At 38.5% G+C, this 27,225-nt stretch overlaps 1 protein-coding gene across 3 annotated transcripts in view; it reads left to right on the top strand.

Moving 5' to 3' along the window:
• Positions 1-13,812, top strand: part of Scel (sciellin) — a 99,967-nt gene extending 86,155 nt beyond the window's left edge. For all 3 annotated transcript variants that reach the window (XM_036199394.1, XM_036199395.1, XM_036199396.1), the window contains 7 exons: positions 370-432; positions 3,124-3,216; positions 4,124-4,195; positions 6,411-6,485; positions 9,383-9,491; positions 11,640-11,742; positions 12,901-13,812. In XM_036199394.1, coding sequence (XP_036055287.1) covers positions 370-432; positions 3,124-3,216; positions 4,124-4,195; positions 6,411-6,485; positions 9,383-9,491; positions 11,640-11,742; positions 12,901-12,917 — 532 coding nt within the window. In that variant the 3' untranslated portion in view covers positions 12,918-13,812. The remainder of the gene's footprint in view (positions 1-369; positions 433-3,123; positions 3,217-4,123; positions 4,196-6,410; positions 6,486-9,382; positions 9,492-11,639; positions 11,743-12,900) is intronic.
• Positions 13,813-27,225: the final 13,413 nt, after the last annotated feature.

Genomic DNA, 27,225 nt, shown 5'->3' on the forward strand with positions numbered 1-27,225 from the left:
GTCTGAGCTAAACACTTTTTAGCCTGGATTTCCCAAGCTTTCCAAAAGCAGTTTCTCTGTCACTTATAAAATCTACAGCCCTTCAAATGGTGCTAGAATCAAACCCAGGACCTTCTGCATACTAGACAAGCCTGCTATCCATCCTTCATGGCTAGTCCAGCCATAGTTGCATATTTACCTACAAACCAATAGCTCAATATCCAATTTCTAGTCTCCTAGGCACTTCTAAACCAAAAATAACTATGTCTAAGATGTGTACTGATTTTTATTGCAATATTTTCTTTTATTCCCTACAATTGTGTTACAACTAAACCACACATACACATTATGTTTTTGGAGGTTTTTTTTATTTATTTTTATTTTCTTTAGAGACCAGGGCCTAGAAAATTTGGCTGAAAGAGATTCTCACATATCTGAAAATAAGAATGGAAGGTAAGATCAATTGCAACTGGCTTTATTTCTTAGGAATTCCTTTTGTACCTGAGTGATAGTTTAGAAAATTTTCTGGGGGAGTTGAATTGAATTGTGGCATTTAAATGTAAGTACTATCCAAATCAGAAAAGTTACAGCACCATATGCTTAATATCTAACAGAAAAAACTAACAATGTTCTAATTGTGTTAGAATTTCTCATTCCTGTTGCTCCATCCTGTTACTTGGTATAAAAGGTGTCATGAAAATTCAAAGCCCTTTGCTTGGTTTGTAAGCATTTATTTTTACTCACTGTTGCTTGGTAGGTTTTCAGTAGGGAAAGAAGTACCCTGCAGCTCTCTTCCTTGAATATCTCATGTTCAAACACACACACACACACACACACACACACACACACACACACAAATTTCTCATAGCAACAAAGCAAAATCTTATTTGAAATTTCTTTGCACAACAGAGTATAAGGGCTTTCACACTATATATGCCTCTTAAAACCTTGTTTGAAATTAAAAGGAATATTAAAAAGAGAAGCGATGCCTCATTGTTACACACAACTTAAGTTAGGGAGGAATGGATAACTTCTCCATGTGTAACAATGCTGCTACACATGTTTAAAGGACTCTAAAAGTAATCATTTCATTTTTTAACCTTCCCAGGGTGCCTCTGCTCTTTTTTTTAAAGCTTCTGTGATTATGTAAGAAATAATATTGTGGGTATTTTCTGCAAAGAGTAGAATGGAAAGAGGAGCTGGCTGTCTTTCCCCACTGTCTGCAAAATGCCCTTGAATCTGATAGAGTTTATGTTGCTCTGGTTCTCCAGATCATCCGGGCCTTTTTGTTGTGACCCCAGCAAAGCCTATGACTGAATGAGAGAAAAGAAATGTTCAGTAGGATCTGCAGCTCATAGAGACGCATCCACAGCCTAGGACTGACACTTAACCCATCTCAGGCAAACATTACTTGGAAGTGATCAATGCCATATACACTCTGAGTATTTGAATGCTGTTAAGGAACTTTCCACTTAAGTTGATTTAAAAGCTGCTCCCTTTTCTGTTTGTGAAACAAGAAAAGATTGGTGAGAAAACAATGTATTGAAAACTGGGGCTTTAGTGTATGCATTTTAAGGAACACAATTCAGTAGAGAATAGCAGTGTTTACAGATTATTTCCCACTTCTGTTTGTGTATTTTATAAACAGGTGATGTTTTGAATTTGCACCACTAAGACAGCTTTGAATATAATTAATATTTATTTAGTGAGGCTGGAGTTTGAAACTGAGGTCTTATGAATTATAGGAAAGCACTAAATTTGAATATTTTTCAACAATTCAGAACCAAGTTTATTGTTCTTGGAATGACATAGCCTAATAATCCCAAGAGGAAACTTTCTATGACAGTAGTGACCCCACATTTCTATTACTTGCTCTAACTTGAAAACATCTCCTTTAAAGCAAGATTTTTAAAGGTAAAAATAAACACAAAGTAACTTATTATGGATGAATATACAATATGTTAATTACATACACAACTGCTCACAAACATATATTGTCATAGAAATGTGTATACACATTTATAATCACATGAATATAATAACTTTAAATTTATGATGGTAGGGCCTGATGCATTTAAAATCAACACACCAGCAACACATAAAAACTTTGTAAATTTTTTTTAACACAACAGAAAGGTTATCCTAACTTCAATTCACAGCTTCATTCTTGGAAATGTTAGTGTATGTTTAGCAAGGATTACATTTTTTTATAGTTTAAAAACTAAAATAGTTTCGGGTACCTTCTAATATTTTTATTTATTTTATTAATTTTTTTTGTATGTCAGAGATGATCAAGTACATTTTCTTCCTTAAAAGTTATATAGGACAAGATTGAAGAGAAGGCTCAGTAGTTAATAGCATGTACTGCTCTTGCAGAGGACCAGAGTTCAGTCGCCAGCAGCCATGTTGGATAGCTCACAAATGCCTATTATTCCAGCTCCAGAGGATTGCTGTCTCTGGCTTCTGTGGGCACTAGCACTGAAGTGCACAAACCCACCCACAGACAGCCTGCTTGACAATAAGGCTTAATGAAAATCTGAGCTCTCCTGTGGACTTGCACGCCTTTGCTTTCAAAAACTTACCAAGACAGAAGAGGAAAAATACTACAACTTTCACTTTTTTTCACTGAGAATTTCCTCTGTTGCAGGGAAGAAACTGAATGTGTTTATGCTCTGTTAAACATGATGACATTTTTAGATCAGCAGAAATCTAGGTCAGACTTCTGTAGTCTTCAAAGTATTATCTTTCATTAAAGCAAGTGGGAACTGAAGTGTCTCAGAGCAACCCCTGGATCATTCATTAAGTTGATGAATTCTTAGATATATGGTATAAAGGAAACTTTCTAAAGGGCGCCACTATTATGAAAATGATTGAGGAACCAATTTCCATCCTTAATGAAAATACCTTCTACCATAGCATTAGATAATATGGCCTGTGTTTGTGGATTATTCTTGAAGGTAAGTAAGTGATTTCTGTGGAGCCAGTGGACCAGTAAAGCAGACTGTTATACTTTACTGTATGTCTTTGTGCAGAAACTAGGTAGATTTAAAGAAATACTGTTTACTGAATAAAATCTTAATAAATCAAAAATATTTGTAAGTGACCTTAATTTTGAGTGCCAAACACATATGTTTCCTCTTGCAGGCTAGATGGCCAAGTCAATGGCTTCACCAACACTCTACTCAAGGAGTCCACAAGAACCTCTGTCTATTCTTATGAGGCCAGAAACAGCCTCAGGTACTAAAGATAATTACAAAACCAGACACAGGACTATCCCTGTGTTTATTTGTTTACATGTAAGCTAGCCATTTTTTAAAGTGTGGAACTTTCTATATGTAAATACCTTACATGAAATTGTTGAGTCAGCAATGCAATTATTGCTGGGATGCACATAAGAGAATATAGAATGTGGTTGTTGCTTTAAAGTCTACAATTATATAAAACATGATTGCAACATTGATGTTGACATTCTTCTTCTAAAGATTCATCGATTTTCTTTTGTGTGTATATGTGTATACCTGAGTCTATGTATGTGCACCACACATGTGCTGGTACCATAGAGTCCAGAAAGTATCAGATCCCTGGAATTTGAATTACAGATGATTGGGAGCCACCCAGTGTGGGTGCTGGGATCCAAACCTGGGTTCCCTACAACAAAAAGTGCTCTTCCTTACTGAGCCATCTCTCCATCCTGTGTATTCACATTCTTGAACTAGATCTATCTGAATATGCCATTTAATCTGAGGTTTGGCTAGTCAATTAAAGTTCATTTCTAACTTAAGTTTTTTTAGAGAAATTTATGGCTTAGAAATGAAAAATGAACAGGGCATCAGAGGAAAAAGACACTAAAATACGGTACATGGATAGTTGGAATGATCTTCATGCTCTAAGACAAATGTACTGAATCATTAGTTTTCACAATAGTAATACTGAAATAGAACAAGACAGTGGATGTTAAGAATTGAATGGGAAGGGGTGGCAAAATTCTGCAGGAGTTTGTCAATAACATTTGAACATTTTCATTTAAACAGAATATATATATATATATATATATATTACCTTTTGCATTGAGTTGGAAAATGGTTATGTTTTTATTGTCCTCACAAGGTACATTTCAATATAAAACTAAATGTTTTTATTGTAGCTCTAATACTGGAACCAGGAATGCTGGCCCTAAGGACACGGTTATCTATACAAGGACCTATGTGGAGAACAGGTAACAGAAAAGTGCTTCAGATATTTCACTTTTTTCTACAGCTGTGAAATGATCTATGCCATGTAAGAGGGGCTACCATTTCAGGGGGTGCTTTTTCATAGAGAAGATAGCTTAAGAATATTGTAAGTTCTACACAAATAATATATATGTTGTTTCCAATATTAAGCAGTTGATAAATGACTTAGAGTCATTGTATATACTCAAAAGTATTGCAAATGACTAATGAATAAGTAAGAGGATTGGTAATCAAAATGTTACTACATAGCTATGTATGACTATTTGGTTACAACAATCTTTTAATTTGAATCACCTTAATTCAAAGACTCTGTACTATTTACTTCCAATCTAACACAGCTCAGCATATCATAGCCTGAACTGCAGAGCATCTATGTTCTATGGAACCATCTGCACAGAATGATGGATGTTGACAAAAATGTCAGCTGAGGCTATGGATTACAACATAGTTAGTTTTCAAGGAGTTTAAAAAAGTGAGAATTGGCCTAATTATAGGGTAATATAATGGCAAAGCACACAAATGCAGACATATGTGACATATAAAAAGCCTAAGACAGTTGTTCAGGGTATCTTTTGTTTGCATGGGACCTCACAGGGACAACGCAATGCCTCTTTGTGTCAAACCCCTGTGTAACTTAAACATACAGCTTCCAAAGTAATTTTTTTAATTCAAATTTCACTCTATTGTGGCTCCATGACAGTAATTCCTATTATCTTTTAATTAAACTAAAAGAGAAAAACATTTAAGGAGAAATAAAATAAATAGTTATTGAATCTGAAAGAAATTGGCACATCTGTAAATAGCATGAGGATGATGTACAGTAAAGACAAGACACAAAATATTGGCAAATAGAGTAAAAGGAATAGGCATTTTAAGAAACAGTAACTCTCTAGAATTAGGCATAGTCTACTAAACACTACTTTCTGGTGTTTTTTTTTTTTTAACTTATTGAATAGTTGATTAAAAATATTAACTTGATTTATACAAGTACAGAAACTAAACCATATTTGAATTATTTAGCCATGTTGGCTATAGTTTGCTTTTGCAAACTACTGTGCATATGTTATTGGAATAGCTATGTATGTGTGTATAGATAGCAATTCTCAAATGTAGTATCAGGGCCAGCTTCAACAGCATCACTTCAGACTTGTTACAAGTGAAAATTACTTGGCCCCATCTCAGACCTGAAGAATCAGAAACTCTGCCACATGGGTCCCGGGTATCATTCTAACAAATTCAATGTGCTTTGATGCAAATGCAGATGTAAGAGCTGTAACTATAATAGATAATACTGTATTGTGTTGGACCAATAATATGTAGGGTAGAATATTCTGAAAGGATGGATTTGCTGCTGTTCATTTGTTATCCTAACATGACAGTGATGTTGCTCAAATATCTCCAACTTTCTGGAAGTCTATACTGACAGATGGCACAGTATAGTATGAAGTCTATAGAGTTGGGTTCAGGATTGAACCCAATAGCCTTGGCAAAGGTGCTCGAGTGTGTGTGTGTGTGTGTGTGTGTGTGTGTGTGTGTGTGTGTGTGTGTGTGTGTGTGTTCTTGCTGGTATTTTATTTATATTAGACTATTTTACTTACTTAAATTACTTAATTGGTTAATTTCTGCAGCGCTGAAAATTGAATTTAGGGCTTTACACATACTGAGCAAAATTTTTTTTAAACACTAAACTGTCTCTCCAGTTCTCCTATTTAATTTTTGCTTTAAGACAGGGTCTTGCTAGTTTGCTAGGGTGGCTTTGAGCACACTCTGTAGTCTAGACAGGTCTTGAACTTGAGATCTTCCTGCTTCACCTTCCAAAGAAGTGGAATTATAGGCCTGTGCCTGTAGGCTAGCAGGCTTTGTTTAAGTAAATAAGTGAGATACAAGTATAAATTTTGTGAAAAACTATGATGTCTTTATTGCTTATACTTAGATTTAGACTGTCTCAGCCTGGTGTGTGTGTGTGTGTGTGTGTGTGTGTGTGTGTGTGTGTATGTGTGATGTGTTGACTTGCTGGGTCTTTGCATCATTACTTCTACAGATTAAAAAATGAAAGGTGTAAGGATATCATCTGGGTTTGCAATATTATAAATAATAACATAAAAATAATGTGTGAAGGGATGCATGTTTCCTTACATGTGGGGGCAATACTAGGGAAAATGTCCCAATTCTCACATGTCCCTATATGTTTATTTTTAGTAAATCACCAAAAGATGGATATCAGGAAAATATCTCAGGAAAATATATACAAACTGTTTATTCAACTTCAGATAGGTGAGTATGCTTATATTTCCGTTCCAGACATAAAGTGTATAAATGCACATATATACACACAAACATGCACACTTTCATATGCATATACATATATGTATATTTCTCTCTGTCTCTTGTCTGGAGATGGTTCTGATTGGTAGACAGGTAGGAAACTGTTAGGAATATACATGAAGAGACCGCAGCACAGTTCTGCATTCAGGAACCTGCTTCCTAGATGCTGTTGGCTTTTATATCTGTTATTCTAGAAGACCTTTCCACACCTTCCAGACTTCCCTGGCCTTCTTCCTGCTGGTGAATCCCAAGAGTCCCCTACCTGCAGTGTTATAAGCAAGCTTGATTGCTTCACTAGATTGCCCTCAACCCTTCCTTTTTTTTGGTTTTCCAAAGGTAGCTACGTGGATGTCCTGGTCCAACACATGGACTCACCTCAGTTCCTAGAAGGGTTAGGATGTGCACTCATTTAATGCTGGATGGAGAACAGGCCCCATCCCAGACTTTTTCTTCTGGTGACCCTCCCTTATTGTTTCACATTCCATGGGGGTCTCCAGGTGATCCTCAGGGGAGAGTGGCCTGCACATCTCCAGGGATGCAAGTGAAAATCATTAGCATCTCAACTCAACCTCTAGAAACAGGCTGGTACACAAGAGTCCATTTTTCCACTGTTAGGTTTCTCCAGCAGAGGCTGGAAACATGGCTACCTGGAGTAAGGACAGAGCTTGTTTTCAGGTGTAGCTTCTGCTTCTCATGCATCACTTAGCACCCAGCAAACACACAGTAGATCACTCTTGAAAATACAATCTGACATCCCTCTTACTAAGGGAAATAAATGCAGCAGCCATTTCTCTGATGGCATTCCATGGCCATGGCCTCCCCAGTACAAAGAGTGTCTCATCGGAAGAGGCAATTTCTTCTTTCCCTGTGTTTCTGGATCTTTATCAGTGCTGACAGAATGAGACGATAATACAGAGGCACTATTTTATGTTTGTGATGTGCTTGTAGTCTTAAGTGGGAAGCCTTGTTATATACATATATGTGTGTGTGTATACATACATATATACATATGTGAAGATAGGGACAATTCATAGGGAAATATTTGCCAGGTATGTGTATGCAAGTAGTCATAGAGTAAATTAGTAGTTGCAAATATTTATAAATAAACCACTGTGTAACTTGCACATATAATATATGAATCATTGTGTAATTTACATATATGTAAATCTTTACATACCTATATATCTATGTATATAGTGATTAGGATGATGCAATTAGCATGACTGGAAGGACAAAACTAGACAAGGTTTATCAACTCTTAATGCCTTTCCTCTCACTTTCTCATCCCCTCAATTCCCCTTTCTTTGCTGCTTCTCTTGGTGGTGGAAGGGTGGTGCCTGGGCATGACTAGCTCATTTCAGCTCTGGATGTTAGAAGGCCTCACAGGCAGGCAAAGAACTCTGGATCACATTGCTGCATTCAGAGCTCTTCCCTGACTGCGTGAGAGCACAGTTCACTTGCTGTTCTGTGTCCCTGTTTTCTTTTCTATAGAGCTATACAAATGATAACAATCCCAACTTCTCAGGATGAACCGTGTTTTTAAAGTAAAGCACATGGGAAAATGCACTGGACATATCATATACTATATGAGTATTGTACTATACACATATTGCATACATGTATAGTTGACACATCATATACTATATGAGTATTGTAATGTACATGTATTGCATACATGTATAGTCGACACATCATATACTATATGAGTATTATACTGTACATGTATTGCATAAATGTACAGTTGACACATCATATACTATATGAGTATTATACTGTATATGTACTGCATAAATGTTCAGTCAACACATCATATACTATATGAGTATTGTACTATACACATATTGCATACATGTGCAGTCGACTCATCATACACTATATGTGTATTGTACTGTATATGTATTGCATACATGTGCAGTCAGAGTCATTGGAACTGTTCTCCTGGTAGGATAATAGAGTTAGGATACAGGGATGCAGATCATGATAAGATTAATTTATGTATGTACTATACAAGTATTGGCTATTTTTATTTCACTATCTCATTATATATGCTACTCTGAAAACTTTGGACCTATATGCTAATAATGCCTCAAGACCAGTAAAGTCTTCCAGGAGAGGTTTAAGACAATTTTAAGACCTTTCAAAAGGAAAAGGGCCTTTTTTTAAAGGTTCTGACATGATTTAAGATTGTTTACTGTGTTGATTGTATCTATAGTTCATTTGTTGTTTGAATATTAAGTTTCTAAAATAAGTAAGAAAAACTACTTTTTCTCTCATCTAATTTTTGGCAGGGTCATACCTTCCTTTAGAGAATAAATTAATTGTGCCGTGATCTACATCCCTGTATCCTGCCTGCTTCTCACCATGGTACCAAGAGAACTGTTCAGATGACTCTGACTCTGTAGATTCATCATTTATGAGTTCATAAACACATCCCTGAATTGATTTCTATTTGGAGCCTATTGGATGTTTCCAGAATTAAAAATTTGCATTAATCGGCTGTACAATTTCCCTATGCAGTATATAAGTAAATTAGTTTAAGTGTTCCGTAAGCTTCGAGGAATGCTTTTGTCGTAGTTCAACTGGGAACCTGAGCATCCTTTTCTGCCTAGATATGTTCTTGATTGCTGGCAAATTAATAAGCTGAGACTTTTCCCTTGTGCTGTTTCCTTGACATCATTATAGAATTAATCTTGTCATGAGAATAAGTAAACAACATGTTTTTGGATGTTTGTGTGATCCCTGAAGCTCCATCAGGATCAATGTATTCCCACATGTTTTTACAGAGAATATGCCTGTCCCCACATGGTGGCAATTTTAAATTGTTTTTAATTCTTATGTCACTACAGGTCTGTCATTGAAAGAGATATGTGCACTTACTGCCGCAAGCCCTTGGGGGTAGAGACTAAAATGATTTTAGATGAACTACAAATCTGCTGCCATTCCACTTGCTTTAAGGTAAACATGTGCTTGTTTCATGTCACCAAGTGTAAGGTTGCACAATGACAAGGAAAAGAGCGTTTATTTATTGAGATGCTTGGAAGGAAGGTAAAGCTTTAAACACTCTATAATCCACATTAGTCACATGCTACCCAAGTATTTCTTCATGTTCCGCAGTTCCACCCTCAAAGGTCTATAATTACTGCCTTGGCTTTAGGCTTAGAATTCGTCCCCCACACATCCCTTAGCCAGGAATCTTAAGTCTTGGGAAAAGGTGAATGCTCGTTCATTCTTACGTTTCTGTAACATTTTAATAAACAATGTATTGCAGCGAATATAACCAACTCAGTCATGGAAAATGGACTGTTGAGAATAAAGCTAGCAGCTCTCTGGTCATGAGCTCAGGACTCAGGTCTCACAGTAGTTTAACCTTAGTCTGCTGTTGAGACTGTGGTTAACTGTGGCTTAATAAGTAACAGAAATGTTCAATAGCAAAGGCATCCAAGTTCGGTTTTAATTGGCTTTCTTCTCACCTTCGCAGTGGTGTTGTGTTGGTCACAAACCCCACAGTGTCATTGCATGAGCACTGCACTAGGTATCTGAAGACTCCGTTCCAACTCTGCCCCTTGGTATGGTGTCCATGCGGCTTTGGGCAATCACTTACATGACAATGGCCTTGGTTTCCTTATCTGTAAAATAGATCATTGAGCAGGCTGTGGTTCTCAATGCCGTTATGAGTTATAGTCACAGAGATTGATTAAGGAAAAAAATCTTAGCATACTCAGAAAATTTAAGATTTCAGAGATTATTTTTGGACACCAGTAGCTTTAAAAGCTCCTTAGATTTGTCTAATATGCATTCAATTTGAAAATCACTTGCCTAAGTCTGGGTCCTTTCTAGTAGTGGACCCATGATGACCCATCTAGTGATGGACCTATGATGACCCATCTAGTGACAGATCTATGATGGATTCTATGGTTGATGAAAATTATTTACTTTAGCCAAATAGATGTACTACTTTGTCCATTGATTGCTTGTCCACCAATTACCTAGAAATCAGAAATATTTGTTTTGGATACAAAGATGGTAAGACGACTTAGCATGTATACTAACCTGCAGCCAGTCTGATGACCAGAGTTTGATTCTTCGAACCCACAAAACTAATTCTCACAAGTTCTCCTCTGACCTCTCCTCTTGAGTCTCATGGCACACATGCATCGAATAAATAAATAAATAAATAAATAAATAAATAAATAAATAACAAGCCACAACCCAATATAGCACTATAAAAATATAATCTGAAAATGAAAACAAGTATTCGATTATAATATGAAAGTATTTCTAGTTTCAAGATATACTCCCTTAAATAAAAGCATATATCTTCAAAATTTAAAATTAGTATGCATAACATCTTCTAAAATAAGAAATTCTCCTGGTTATTGCTCTTAGTAAATAGGAATAACTTTCACTTATTATATTTTAAGTTACTCATTTCCATTTTATGCATTAGAGACTATGACAGAAGAAAAATGTTCCTCATACTCACAGAAAAAGACAAATTGTTCTACAGCCATGGTGACAGAGAACCACTTAAACTAGTTTAAATGTTTAATAAACGGATCAAAGGCAATTTGCTCTAGTGAATTCATCTTGAAAGCGAACCAGCAACTCATATTTGGAAGTTGGCCAATGAGCAACAGACAGGTCTGAAGAAAATGGAGGCAAACCCCACCCCGTCCCCGTATGATCAGCAATTTGTTTGGTTCAACAGGTTGTACCCAAATTGCACAGCTCTCCCTTGTGCAAGCAAATGATAATTACAAATCTGTGCTTTTGTTTGAGATGTTAGATGGTTATCTTGTTCTGGGCATAGCCAATTTGTGAAAAATTCTGTCTGCTCTATTGTGAGTTGTGCAGAAAACTTTGGTGGTAAAGATTCTCTGAACTTTACCTGCACATGGAAGGATGCTGTGGAGATTGATTTGAAAAATTTGGCATGTGATGATAGGCAAGCACACTCAGTTTCCCTGTGACATCTCTTCAGGACTGTCTGTGACTTTCTCAGGAGGGTGGTCTTAGAAGAACTGAAAGGTTTTTCTATTCCCACTCCCTTGAGGACACATTCTCAGTCTATAGTATATAAACTCCATATATTGTTTTCTTTAGTGTGAAATATGCAAGAAGCCTTTGGAAAATCTACAAGCAGGTGACAGTATCTGGATTTATAGACAGACCATACATTGTGAGCCTTGTTACTCTAAAGTGATGGGTAAGTGCCATATTCAGTGAGCAGCAATTATTTTTACTAACTCAGATGACTATTTAGTGTTGATAAATATGAAATATTCCGGTAAAGTTCAATACTTCATGAAATGCAGCTAATGAAGAAGGAAGTGGCAGATAGTTAAACCGTGACAGCATTTTGTTTAATGGTATAAATCAGTCAATACTTATACTATTTTTTTTGTATCAGTCAGGATGCAGTATAAACAAAGAGGCCATTTATTTTAGAGAATTTTCCAGTTTGTGAAGCAGAAATAATTTTTGCTGATTAAATGACTGTTTAAGTTGAATCATTTCTGTGGATGTCCATTTGGACTTGGAAGTACATTTAAATATAGTCTGGTAATACAGTGAATGCCTTTTAATGTTACTTTTACCTGAAATAGTTAATTTTATATATTCTATGTTAAATATAGCATGTAAGTTTTGTGTTTTTTTAACAATGCAAGACCAAATGTTACTATAATTTGGACTCTTAATTAGCATCAGTAAAGAGAAAGCAAGATGTTATGGGCGTGCATTTTTAACTAAGCATGAGAAATTTAAGTACTGATCTAAAACACATGCAGAATATGTCTGGAAAAATAAGGTCCTATAAGATTTAATTGATTGTTACAAGGAAGTGCATAGTAAGTAGAACAAGAGAAACAAATTGCTATTGAGGGGAAGGTCCAAAGTTGACCACAATCACAATGTTTAAAGGGCCTTTGTTCCTGCTGACTTTGGGACAGTGAATGGGATTATTAGGGATTCCTACATGGGATCGAAAGTACAGAAGTTAATGACAAATGGGTGAGCTGAATGAGCTACTGGGTGGCTACATCTGGAAAAGTGTCCAGAGACCCATGTTCCGTTAGGCGTCAGAATCAGTTGTAAGGTTAAGCCCGATTATATCTGTACTCCGCAATCTGGCTTCCCCACATTGTTTCCCGCTCAGCTGTGAATCTCACTCGATTCTTAAATACACACACCCAGTGTGTGGCATTTCGTGTTTGACCAAAACCAGAGTGAAGAACTCAGGACCAGAAGGAATCAGAGAACGCTTCATCCAGTAGGAGCCCCTGGGAGAATGGCTGTTCTTTCACATTTCAGTGGTGGTTTTATTTTCATATTGATTAACGTGTCTTTGTTTTTGAATTTTCAGCAAAGTGGATTCAGTAACACTGGTATGTGGAAATGACGAAGAAAAGCCTTCATTTAAGGAATTCAAAGCTACATTTTAAGAATATATATATGCTCTAGAAAAGATTTACATTGAAGATTATCTCTTGTATCAAAATAACAATTTTGTTATTGTACAAATAATCTAATTACTTTGAATAAGGTCACATACATGAAAAGAACATCTGATATCTGGTAAGATTTAGTGATAAACATTCACATAGTTCTAGCTACCAAAGTCAATGTCAGTGAGCAGTGTCAGCCCTGAACAGGCCATCCCTGTTCTATATTTGACTGCCCATCTTGATTTTCATTATAACCAAGTTTCCTATCTTCTAGCCTATATTCCCCTAATAATTTGTATTAGAGCATTGTTGACCTCCTGACAAATAGGCATAGAAGCAAGATAAACTTGTTTTTTTCTGCAAAAGAAAATGCACATAGAAATTTTCTTATAGTTTTTCAGCAAGATCAATGTAACAAGTTGTTTGTACCTTAGAAAATTACTTAAAGTTTCCTGACTTCTGTGACACCACAGGCATTAGTCAAAATGATTTCCAAGGTCCCTTTTTGTTTTTCCAGTTGTCTGATTCTAAAAGAAATTTAAGTTTGCTATTTAGAAATATGTTGGTATAGTTGTTAACAGTATTGGGACACATAAATAATTTCACCTAATTATTTTCCTTCAGTTTATCACAGGCATATCTTTTATAGACTATTCTTAAAACTGAAATTTATAGCTTTATGGGTGATAGGTAAAATCATATGATGTGTAATTTGTTAAACTTTCTTTGCATGCATTTCAAAATCTGGGTGTACAAATTCTCTGAGAAGTAATAGCTATGGATTATAAACATGTTATATGTGTGCATGTTACAGTTTATGTTTACAGATGACTGACAATAAAAATGAGTTTCCATAATGATTGACTATCATTCACTAAAATCAATTTCTGGCAATTATAGTGACCATAAGTTATATATAGTTCACACTACGAGAGTTTTATTTATTTAGGTACATGAGTACTCTGTCTGCATATATGCCTTTATGCCAGAAGAGGGCATCAGATCCCACTATAGATGATTGTGAGCCACTATGGAGTTGCTGGAAATTGAACTCAGGACCTCCAGAAGAGCAGCCAGTGCTCTGAATCTCTGAGCCATCTCTCCAGCCTGAGAGTTAACTTTTTTTTTTTTTTTCATTTTTTTGAGACAGGGTTTCTCTGTGTAGCTTTTGTGCCTGTCCTGGATCTCACTCTGTAGCCCAGGCTGTCCTTGATTAAAGGCGTGCACCACCACTGCCTGGCTGAGTTAACTTATTTTTAACTGCTTAAAATGTATCTTTTATTTTGAATTTTATTTTAAAAAGAATCCTTTTGTTTCAGAGTTGGAAATTCAATAATCACACAAGAAACCATTTTTATTGCTAACATAGATAAATTGAACAGATAAAGTGTTCTATGGGCACATAGCAACTGTTTCTTTTTTCTTTTTTTCCTTTCTTCTTTTTTTTGCCAGAGCTGAGGATCGAACCCAGGGCCTTGTGCTTGCCACTGAGCTAAATCCCCAACCCCGCAACTCTTTCTTGAAGGAAGAGTGACTGGGCTGTGCTGGCACATGGAGTTCTAGGGCACTGGCAGGAAGCTGTGAGAAAACAAACTAGGGAAACTGAAAGATGACTGCATGATTTGCAAACAGTGATAAGTTCAAAAACTCATTCTCCTGTGTGATAATTGGATGCACCAGTCCCGCTTAGACACTGGTCCACAAAGTGTTAAATACAAAGTGCTTATCAAAATTCAGCCATGTGTAATTGTCCTATGGGGAAGGAGCCAGAAAAACAATTAATAATAATTTGATATTCATTAATTCATGCTTGATGAGAAGCAGTGGTAATTGAGCCATATGTTTTATTGTTCCTTTATTACATGCTATCAGAGTGGATCAAAAGAAATAATTTTCTTAGAGTTGAAATGGACTGCAGAAAGCAAGGATTAAATTGCCCCGTCTGTTTTATAAAGTACATTAACATCTCAATGCCTCTATAGTAATTAAAATCATCTGAATATCATTTACAAATATAAAAATCTGAAGAGGACACATTTCTCACTTTTCCATAGCAGGTTTATGGACACTTTCTTGTACAATAATGTATTAAACCAAGCTAAAAGCTGTTGGAAAACAGAATATCCATGCATCAGAGAGACAAAGGTTTCTGCTTCATTAAGACTACTTCATTATGTCTGAGGATTTTCTCTCTATTGAAATGACAGATCCTTTAAATAGTCTGGAAGATTCCATCATTTTTGTCATCAATTAACCATGATATGATTGGCATACTACTCCTGAATAAGATTACCAAATCACCAATACCAGGTCCTGAATTCTGATATAAATTTTTAAAAAGTCTCCATAAGAGAAATAATTGTTCTATCAAGACAGCTTTCTTTGTGTGTGCATGTGCGATGTGTGTGCAGCAACTACATATGTGTAGAGGTCAGAGGTGGTTGACTTTGGATGTGGTGATTCGGTGACCTCCCTCCACTTTTCTGAGTCATGATCTCTCCTTGAACCTGGAGCTCACTGATCTTCTTAGCTATCCAGCCTCCTTCAGATGCTCGGCTCTACTTCCCCAGCACTGGTGTTACAGGCATAAACCATCGTGCCTAGGTTTTACATGAAGTGCTGGGCATCAGAGTTGGAGTCTCATTCCTGTGTAGCAAACACTATCATCATTCACTCATTCTATCACGAAACATCTCATACTGATAAAGCCCTCTCCTCAAACCCACAACAGTGTCCTTTTATAAAAGCAAAATAAAAGCAAAAGCAAAACAAAACAAAACAAAAAACCAAAAAAAAAAAAACAAAAAAAAACAAACCCAGAATTTGTTAAAGGAGTGGGCACTTTTAAAGGAAGGTCAAGTAAGAGGATCTGACTCAAGAATGAATATATCCTTAATTATGGGACTGCAGTTGCTCAGTTAATTGATTCTGAGTGACAAGATGGTCCAGCTCCCACTGCTGTGACTTGCTGATTTGTTTACTATGTTGGAAAGTTGTGAGCATTTAGAACAATGTCCTGTCCAGCTGGATTCAGAGCTCTATCAAAACAAGTGATTTATCTACATCATAACAAGCTAATAATGAGAATGACTTAGTTGCCAGTGGAATTATTTTGGTACCCTGTAAATAAATTGGTTTGTAGAGTTCTACCTCTTTCATAGTAGTCAGCATTTTCCCCAGAGGTACCTATAAATATCCTCTTTAAATTGGGCTGGCTACTTTCTGCCTATCTTGACGGCTTCCTGTTTGATATGCGGCTTTCTAATGTACCAAGAGCTCAAGCATTGCAGAGATTTCAAGTCTGCTTCTGTTCCTCACCTTATTTGCTTAAGATCTATTTTGTTACATACCTATGGATCACTGAGTGTTTTGTTTGTACTTAGAATTTTATTTGAATTATTCACAACACAAAAGTTGGCCACCAGCTAGAGGGATGTCTTGGGTATGCGATGCCAGCACATGGGAAGCTGGGCCGAAGGACATTAAGTTCAAAGCCAGCCTGGGTAACATAGAAGGATAAAAACTAGACTAGGCACTATTCATTGAATCTTTGACCTGCCATTTGATAAGTGTGTCTTCTGCAAAATGGTTCTGCAAAATGGTAAAGTGCACAAGGTAAGGGATGATTTTTTTTCCCAATGTTTAAAAAAGAATCCACGGTTTATAATCTACCATCATTCATTCATTCATTATTCATTCAATTACTAAACAACTCTAAGCTTTTCTTTGACAGTCTGTGTTGTGTTGAGGAGACATGAACAAACATTTACTTAGCCTGGCACTAACTCTTAGGGTCAAATCTGGGGCTGTAGCAACCTTATCTAGGGCTGTAGCAACCTTAACCAGTCAGGATCACCACCATGTGCTCACCTAGCTAATTAAACAGAAAAGGAATGGTAACATGTAAAGATATCTAGTAACCCTCCTCTTCCCAGTCCATCTTCCCCCAGTCTGTCCTAACAAAGTGCTCAGACTGGACGTAAACACCGTGTGAAATCTCTTCCAAGAAGGAAAAGTTGTTCTGGTTGGCATCAGGCTTTTTAGCATTTTTCTTCCTCCAGCATGAGATTCCTGGAGAAATCCCATCTTGGGGACCACTGTTGCAATAGTCAGGTAGGCCAAGAGTCTCCCTTCAGAATCTCGTTGATCTTGCCAGAAAGGTGACAACCCTAGACAGGCACCAGTCCCACACCAGGCTAGCCTGGTGAACCAATGAGAATTGTGCTTACTCTAGGGACTATGAGCAACGCGATGGCAGCTGTATCATTGAGAAGCCCACCCAGCGTAGGCAATCACTCTAAAGCTGTCTCCTGGAACCCCCTGCAGGACTTCAGACACTGGCTGACTAGAGAGCCCCTGTCCTCTGCAACTATTTATTGTTTGTACAACCTTGGAGAGGCCTCCAGTGAATTTTGTGACTTCCCGAGCCTCCCCAGCTTTCTCAGTTGTTTGGAGGAAACGGCTCCTCAGCCTCAGTGCTGCACAGAACAGCCAAGGCCCTTGACCTCATTGAAAGCAACTTACAGTCTACAGGGGGAAGGGAGCACTTTGAAAGAAAGAGAGAAACCACAGTAATAAACCCACCCAGGAAATGAAGCATGCCATCTGTGTGGATAGGAGGGTTTGGGACATAATGTGGCAAGAGGGGGAGGGGTTATTTCAAATAAGACCTAGATAATAGGCAGGAACCGGCCCGGGAAACAGCTGGGGTGAGGAGCTGTCCTGGATTTGGCAATAAAATCAGATCACATTCCAGGTGAGTCTAACTTCGCTTCTTTTCAACATAATGAGACAGAAATTCAAACGCTAAGAGACAGGGCGGCCAAAAGATCCTGAAGTTTCTTTTAGTCCCCACATAAAACACTCTTCAGATAGGACTCAGACCAACTTTCTGTTCTTTCCTAAGAACACTTAGTTCCAAGCCCCAGGGTGAAGCTTCTCCCTAGACAGAGGAGCCCACAAGCAAGTGGGAGGGAGCGTCAGGAGACTGGCGAGTGTGATCTGGATCCCACCCGGGATGGGAACAAACAATGGTGTGGTGTGGGATCCCTCACCTCATTTGAGGCAGGAGATGTCTTATCTCTTACAGGGGGGGGGGGGGGGGGGTGGTTTCAAGTGAAAATGTTAAACTCAGAAGCAGCGTTATTTCTCATCCAGGAGAGACTTCCTGCTGGAATTTCATCAACTATACACGTTCTTTTCCCTTGTGCAATACGAAATCATATCTGGTAAAAAAAAAAAAAAAAAAGAGAGAGAGAGAGAGAGAAACATTTAGAACTTGATATACCTCACTTGACAATCATCACAGTTTGTTAATTTTGCTCTTTTTCCCAAGTGAAATGGAAAAGTCTCTAGAGTCAGTTTCTTCTGGGCCCTGTTTGATAGGATAAGGTATTGGCTGTACCTACAGTCACAAATAATGTCAATACAGATCCCTAAATGTGTTGTAATTTTGTGTTTTGACATGACATTTATACCGTTTTCTAATTGTGCCATTGAAATATTAATTGCATTTATGAGCAGATTTCAATCACGCTGAGACAAATCTGGCCCACTAACTTGTGTTCACACATTTCACAGAGGTTCAGAGACTGACTCAGAGACCTAGATGTCAAAATGGAAAACTATAAAACTTGTAGGAGAAAACCCAAATACTCTTCAACCTGATGAAGCTTTAGATAGAACACTAGGAACCATTATTTACAGAACAAAAAATTAACGATCTGGGAAAAATAAAAAAAAAAAAAAAACCCTGCTGTGTAAAAGAAACTGCTAAAAGAATGAAAAGATAAGCCACAAACAGTGAGAAAATATTTTCAAAACACTTGTCTGTTAAGGAACTTGTCCCCAATATGTCCAAATAATTCTTAAAACACAATAAAAATTAAAAAAAACTTCATTAAAGATTGTGGTGATATTGTGTTCCCTAAAATATTGTGTACCCTAATAAAATCATCTGGGGTCAGAGAACAGAAAAGCCACTAGATACAGAGGCCAGAAAATGGTGGCACTCACGCCTTTAATCCTAGCATTCCAGAGGCAGATATCCCTCTGGATCTCTGTGAGTTCAAGGCCACAAGGATACAGCCAAGCATGGTGACTCATGCCTTTAATCCCAGGAATCGACAGCAGAAAGAGAAAGATATACAAGGCGTGAAGACCAGAAACTAGCAGCATTTGGCTGGTTAAGCTTGTAGGCTTTGGAGCAGCAGTTCAGCTGAGAAGCATCCAGTCTGAGGAAACAGGATCAGCTGAGGAACTGGCGAGGCTAGGAAGCTGGCTCATTCTGTCTCTCTGATCTTCCAGCGTTCACCCCAAAAACTGGCCTCAGGTTTGATTTTATTAATACGACCTGTTAAGATTCCTGCTACAAAAAATAGACAAAAGATCTGCACAGATATTTCACAAAAGAAGATGCATAAAAGGTAACGGTATAGGAAAGGTGCTTGGCAACATTTGTTGTTGGGGAAGTGAACTCAAACAGCAGTGAGCTACCCCACAGCAGAGAGGAGGGCTGAAGTGTGCACGCTGTTATTGGCACATCCAGTGAACCTGTGGTGTGAACTCATGTCTGCATCCTTTGGATTCCTTTTGTCTTCTTTCTTCCATAGGGTCCCAACTGTGGACTGCATCGCTTCTCCTCATCACGCCTCCTTTGCTTCTTCTTGCTTGTGGCTTGTGATGGTTTCTTTGGCTCTTCTGGTTTTGATGACCTTGCTACTCAAAGATTTTTTTTTCTGATCCTTTTTTTTCATGAGGTTGTAGGTACTGAAGGGGAGGACTACGTAATCCCATTATGAGACTATCATATAGAGAGTAACCTTAATTATCTGGATAAGTTGGGTTTTGTTTGCTTTTTTCCTTTGTTAAGTAACTCTCTCTCTCTCTCTCTCTCTCTCTCTCTCTCTCTCTCTCTCTCTCTCCCCTACAAAATTCATTTTTATTTTTAAATTTTTAGTACATTTTTATTTGTGCATATGAGTGCATATACATCCATGTGTGCACATGCGTATATACCATGGTGCATGTGGGGAGGTCCGGAGACAACTTGAAGTACTTCATTTTCTTCTTACACCATATGCCTCTGTGTACACCATTGTCTGTGGCACACACTCCATGTGTTTGAGTATTTTTCTATTTTATGGCACTGTAAGATGCTTCCAGCTCATGAAACATACAGTTTATCACACTCTGAGAGACAAAAATAAAACATGTCTTTAAATGATGACTTTCTGGTATATTATATTAGATTTCTAGCCTTTAATTTTTATCTCCTCATTCTCTACTGTACAAAGCACTGACTTCTAGCACGCATTTTATATAAATTTATATAAATATAAATCTTTATTTTTTATGGCATGACTAAGTGTCTCTAGCAAAGAACACCTAACTAAAAGCAGTATCTCAAGCAGGGAGGTTTTTCTCACTGTTTTTCACAGTAAAACAAAAGTTCATTTTTGTACACAAAACTGTCCAGAGCATACTGTTACTCTGTCATGCTCTAATGCCTTGTGATCAAAGCTGGCTTAACTGCTTCACACTGGCGTGTGACTGAGAAAGAGAAAGGATGTGACGGTCATCTCCTTCCTAGCTGTCACTCACACTGCCCACACCTAACTACAAGGGAGGCTGTGAAATGTGTTTCCTACCCATTCTCCTGCTAGCATGATGGCTTTTGTAATGGTTCTGCTGCTGTGAGGAGCCACCATGACCAAGGCAACATTTAAAATGAAGCATTTAATTGGGAACTTGCTAACTGTTCCAGAGGGTTGGTCTACCAATATTACAGTGGGGAACAGAACACAGAAGCAGGTGGGTAGACGTGGATCTGGAGTGGTATCATATCTGGTTTGTAAGTTGTAAGCAGAGGGGGTGGTGTGAAGAGAAGGGACTTGGGGGCAAGGAAAGGGAGAGGGGCTGGTGCTGGCATGGGCTTTTGAAACCTCAAAACATAGCCCCCAGTGACATACTTCCTCCAACAAGGCCACACTTCCTAAACCTTCCTAAACAGTTCATCAACTGGGAAGCAAGCATTCAAACAGATTAGTTTATGGGGGGAGAGGTGGGCATTCTCATTCAAGACACCACAAATGTTCTGAAGGAACAGGTTCTGGGTGCCACAGATCCCTAAAGGACAGTGCCACTGACCTGTTCTGTGACTCGCCAGTGGCTGTCAGCTCATAGTCTAGCTGGACATGGTCCTTATAGACAAACATTGTGGTTACATTTTCCCCAGATCATTTAAAACAAATTTTTCAATGTTAAGAAAGTGTTTTAGATCCATGTGGTTGTTTATGATTTTGACCTGATGCCTCCAATTTTTGCCAGATTTAAAGATAAAGGGAGTTGGAGATCTCTGATCATGACCAATACCATGATACAGCCCATTTTTCACTGGTAAAGCTAAGATTGGCACTCAACATGTTAACATCTCCTATGCTATATATAGAATTTTAAAGTAATTATAACAACCCCAAAATTACCTCACTAGAATAGAATAGTGTGACAGATTAAGCCTTCCATGCTATTCTTATATTTAGATGCTTCAGTATTTTATTAACTTCTAGAATTAGAGTGACACTATGCTAACTCCTACTTAACTTGTGGTTTTGTCTAGATGAGATTTTTTTTTTTTTGTCATATATTTGCAAAAAAGAAAAAAAAAAGTTCTATCTACTGTGGGGCGTTTACCCACCAACCTCACAGCTCCCCAGAGTTTTCTTGAGTGCACACAGCAGGAAATATTAGGTAGAAAGATTTAGATTGTGGGATAAACAGATAGAAAATAAAGGATAGCCTGGAGAGGGCCTGGAACCTGTTCGACAAGCCCTCTGTCTCTGCCCTATTTAGAGAAACGCCAAGGGGTGGAGCAAAAGATATCCCCCCTACCCGCCCAGCACAGCCAAGTGCAGACCCTCTCAGACACCTGCACTCAGGCCCGTGGTCCAATCATCCTCTCTATGCAGACCTGCTGGATAAACCACTAGGAACCTGAAAATGGGCTCCCACAATCTACCTTACATTTATGTAGATTTCTTCTTTCATGAGCTGCTTTTTGTACCCTGATACTATTTAATTAGTTAAAACTGGAGTCATGTTGAGCCCATGTACCATGAAATACATTATAGCATCAAACCTTGGACCTGAAGTTAATATGGATAATATGCATTCTGGGCCTCCAAAACATTATGTTTATGATTACTGTTAGACCCACATTGTTAGATTTACTCTAGTAAAAATGATTTGAGTTTGTTCCCTTTATTATGAATTCTAATGTTTTCTCTGGAAATACAGCTTATTTATTAATATGTAATTTTATGGAACCCATGCTGGCCCTAAACTTGTGATCCTCCTGCCTCAGGCATACAAGTGGTTGTATTAAAGACCTTAGCCACCACACTCAACTGAATTATAATTCTGTTCTAAGTATATATAGCTCCCGCTTTCACTTGTAATTTTCACACTTAAATGGTGTGTAAGAATATAACTCATAATACATTTCAGCAAAAAATTTCAGCCATCTTCACTTTTAATAGACCCACACTGGTTTGGGGTGCTTAAATCCACCATTTACTTTTTACATAACTACAAGTCAGAGAGGACCCCCAAACTGTAGGAGAAAATGCAGTCATGAGCCGGCAGTCAGCCTCCCTGGCACAGTGCACTTCTAAATAAGAAACATGGCACACTGTGTCCCAGAAGTCAGAACACTGAATTCTGAAGTAGCCTGACTAGCCAGTAGCTGGCCTGTGGACAGTCTGCACTCTCCATGTCTCCTTCAATGAGTCTCTTCCACATAGAGCCCCTGATGGTGTGAGTGCTCACTGTCCAGTCCTAGGTAATGTGCTAACCAATCACAGTCCATAGGCTCCCACTCTACAAGTGGTTGCTCATGTGTAATAAAGCAGACACGGTTCCCTGAAACCAACTCTGGAGTGGTTTATCTCCATGCTCTTTACTGACCCTCAGGTATTGCTGTCTTGTAGGGGAACACCCCGTAATGATAATAATGGCACCAAACCACTGTTAATTATGACTCACTAAAGAAATTCACAAAACTTGGGGAACCTTTTTATATTCATAGTTACAAAGAGAGGATGCAGTGGGCAGAAGCCAAGGGAATAAGAGCACAGGACAGTGTTGAGAGATGTTTAGTGTTGAATTTCAGTCATTCTCCTCAGTCCTGTGTGTACTGTACCTGTTTCCTCTACAGTGATTCATGGACATCCATCCTGAAGAAGGACCATCAGAGTTGCTCCCCTTAGCTTTGGATTTTTATTGAAATTTCGTCACGGCAGCATACTGATCTTCTGTATGCCTGACTTTAGTTTTCAGCCCATCTGGGGGTAGAGTGATTTGAAGTTGCCCAAAATTTCCTCCCATAAACAACTTGGTTAGTGTAATAATATCCATTTAGCATGACTTGTGACCCTAGGGAAACCTAGATACACAGAATGGTGGATCATCCAAAGGCTTAGAAGTTACTTCCCAGAAGCCTATGAAAAATGCAGATCTCTCTCCGGGCAGGGTTAGCCCTGTTCTACACAGCTATGATGCCAACAGGGAAGCCTTATAAATCCATATGTACTTTCAGTCCCATAACAGCACACTAAGGGGATCTCAGCTCCTGACACATCATTCAACAGGATTCTGTCTTGTCTAGTGCCCTTTGGAGGCCTGTCAAGGGGACACAAACATAGACTACAATCCGCTTTGATTTGCTTCCCCTTTCTTCCTCTTCTCTTCTTTTTGTCAAACTAGTCCCATAGAGGTCTTAAAATCCCAGCTTTCCTTAACTTGACCTCATGGGAGCTCACAGACTCTGGACCAACAGCTAGGGAGCCTACACGGGACCAACCCAGTCCTCCGTATGTGGGTGACAGTTGTGTAGCTTGGTCTGTTTGTGGAACTCCTAGCAGTAGGATCAGGACCTGTCCCTGGTGCTTGAGCCGGCTTTTGGGAACCTGTTCCCCATGCTGGGTTGCCTCACCTAGCCTTGATGCATGCAGGGGGAGGAGCTTGTCCTGCCTCAGCTTGATGGGCCATCCTTTGTTGACATTCATGGGAGGCCTGCCCCTTTCTGAATGGGGAGGGGATGGATAAGGAGGAGGGTAAATGGGAGGTGGGGGGGGGGACAAAAGGAGAGGAGGGAGGGGAAACTGAGGTCGGTATGTAAAATAAATGAAAAAAATCTAATTAATAAAAAATATTTTTAAATCCCAGCTTTCCTAATGTTACTCCCTTCTCCTCTTGTTCTCCAAACGACTCAGTAGAGTAGTTTAAGATGAAATTCAAGAGAAAGTTACCCTTGTCTTTTAGGAGGTGAGAGGTGGAAAACTGGGCATGCATATTTTCTTTAACAGTTGGAAATGACAGGGAGAATCAAAACCTCTGTCCGTATTAATATTTTGACACAGTAACTTCCCTCCCTGGACACCTGTTGTGTTCAGGCTCTTTACAGGAGTGTGCTTTGGGATCTATTATCTTCCCTTTTCAGAAATGCCATAATCTGGGACATTTTCAGCCACAGTATAGAAAGAATGCATTTAAGAATCACCATAGGTATACACTGTTAATGTGCTCAATTCCATACTTAGACATGACAACATGAGGGTACACAAACATGAAAATATCCGGTCTCAAAGGTGCCTATTTCTTCCTGTTTCTCTCTTCAAGAACTCTTCCTCCTCTTTCCCCTCCTCTTCCCCCTCCCCTCCGCCCTCCTCCTGCTCCTTCTCTTCCTCTTCTCCTTTCCTGTGTTTTATAACTCAATCTTCAATGGTTAATCCATAGGATAGATGAAACTACCTTAAGATTCCACCACATTTTAACAAATACACATGTAGGCACATGTATTTATGTTTTGTTCTTTCTTGAGATAGGGCTGTACATGGAGGTGCAGGCTGAAAGGATGGCACTCATAAAGGGGGGGCAGGAAGATCATAAGTTCTAGGTTGCTTAGCCAAACTCTACTTCAAGGAGTTAAACAAAGCGACGCTGTCAATATCAATGACTTCTGTTCATCGTGAAATGTCAACCAACTCTCATTAGTAGAGAGAAGTGACATAGAGAGAATTCTCCTCCACTCAAGTCCTCTAACAGTCTACCAATTCATTAAATTGCTCAAACACACGGTCCTGGGAAAATTACAACCAAGTCTGAAAACACTTCATAGCTTACTCTTCCAGGAAAAGGCATCCTACTCCATCCCTACACTTTCCCACTTTGTTTCTATTTCAGAAGAGTAACAGAACGATAGTTAATATGATACATTTACAATATTATAATTACTGTGTTTAGATTTTTGAATATAATGAATCTAATTATATGTATCAAATCAGGTATGATTTTCTAGTCTCCTTAAATATCCATATAGTGTTCACATTTCCCCAAATATTCCATAAACGTCATTCTACTTATGTTTGAATTATGATTCAAATGATCTCTAGGCACCGCCTTTTATTAACATTTTCTTGTCTCTTTTGATGTACAGCAGTAAAGTTTGGATCTAGAATGTCCCCAGAGGATCATGTATCCATAGCTTGGTGTTTCCAGTTTGGGCTCTTGGGACTTAGTGAAACTTTGAGAGGTGGACCTTAATGCAAGGTCATCTGGTCACTGCAAGGCATCCCCTTGAAAGGGACAGTAGGATTGTAGCCCCTTTCTTGACCTCTTATTCTCTTCCTGGCATTGAGATGAGGGATTTCCCTCTGCCGTGTGTTCCCACCATGATGATCCAACACAGATACAAAGACAAAGGGATGTACTGATCATGAACTGGAACTTCTAAACTGTCTAGCCAAATAAGCCTATTCTCTTCTAGGCTGGTGGTCTCAGGTATGTTCTGTCATGATGGGAAGCTGACTACCATGTACAGGTTCTTCCCCATCTCTCCTCTACCCCCTCCCCTTAGCAATTTTGTTGTTGGAGAAGACCACCAGCAGCAGCTGGGTCTTTGTTCCTACAGTTGACAGTTTTATTTTCCCAAAGAGGATGGCATAGGAAAATCTATAAGAATCCTTTCTCTCCTTCTAGTGTGTGGGATCCTAGGATCACATTCAGCTTGTCAGGATTGGTGACGAGCACCTTTACACACTGAGACACCTTGCTGGCTTCTGTATTTTTGATTTATTTCTGTGATGGGGGTGGTGGTAAAGGTGGTGATGAACTGTGTGGAAGCTCCCTCTCTCTCTCTTCCTCTCCCTCTCTGTCTCCCCCTCCCTCTCCATCTCCCTTCTCCTTTCTGCATGTACATATCTGTACAAGTGCATATCGGGGGCAGGGGACAGAGAACAATGTTTGGTATTAGAACTTAACAAGTAGACAAGGCTGGCTGGACAGCCATCTCCAGGGATCCGCCTGTCTGTGCTTTCTCATCCCTGGAATTACAAGTGCATTTCACCATGGCTGGTTCTCTCTCCCTCTCCCCTCTCCTTCCCCAACCCCCGTTTTGGGTTTTAAGGAGAGAACTCAAGTCCTCAGGCTTACAACGCAAGCATTTATTGACAGCTCTCTCCCACTGCTCCCCCCCCCCCAGTCTTCTTAGTAACTGACATAAGTACTTCCATCAGAGACACATAATGCCATACCTCTCATTTTATGAGGTTAGAAACTTATTAGGAATTTCAATATGTGGTTTTCCCTTCTTTTTCATTTATTAACCAGTGGATACCAATGAAAAGACCCTTTGTATCATCATCAATTTGGCTATTATAAATTTGAATAGAAATTCTGTGGAGTGAGTGTTTTATACTTCTTATTAGCTTTCTGAATCATAAATCAAATCTTATATTCCCCAGAGGCCAAAAGGTCATTTTTGCCTAATAGATGTAGACAGTTTTGATGTATTTCAGCTGAAGGTTGTTAATATTTTGGTTCATACTGAAATGGTTCCATCTTTGGATGATTTAAGCTAATACAAATTGTCTCTCAAGTCTTTTTTTTTTTTACACAGTACAACTAGTTTTGGGTAAGAATTTGCAGGGTTATCTAGTGCATTACTTAGGTATATAGCCTATCATTTCTTTTTCCAAGAATATTTCCTCTTTTGACGTACATGGTATTTAAAGACCTCAATAAATCTCTAAAGTTACCCATCGCTACTCAATTGGTCTACATCCCTAGCCTATTTCAGTCTACCATGCTTCAGGTAAGTTTTCCTTTATAAAAAAGGTGGGGCAAATCCATCCTGATATTGTGATTGATTTCGCTGAGGACCCTGGCGGTAAAATCCCACACCTCAG

The sequence above is a fragment of the Onychomys torridus genome, chromosome 9 (genome assembly GCF_903995425.1).
Source record: "Onychomys torridus chromosome 9, mOncTor1.1, whole genome shotgun sequence".
Taxonomy (NCBI): Eukaryota; Metazoa; Chordata; class Mammalia; order Rodentia; family Cricetidae; genus Onychomys; species Onychomys torridus.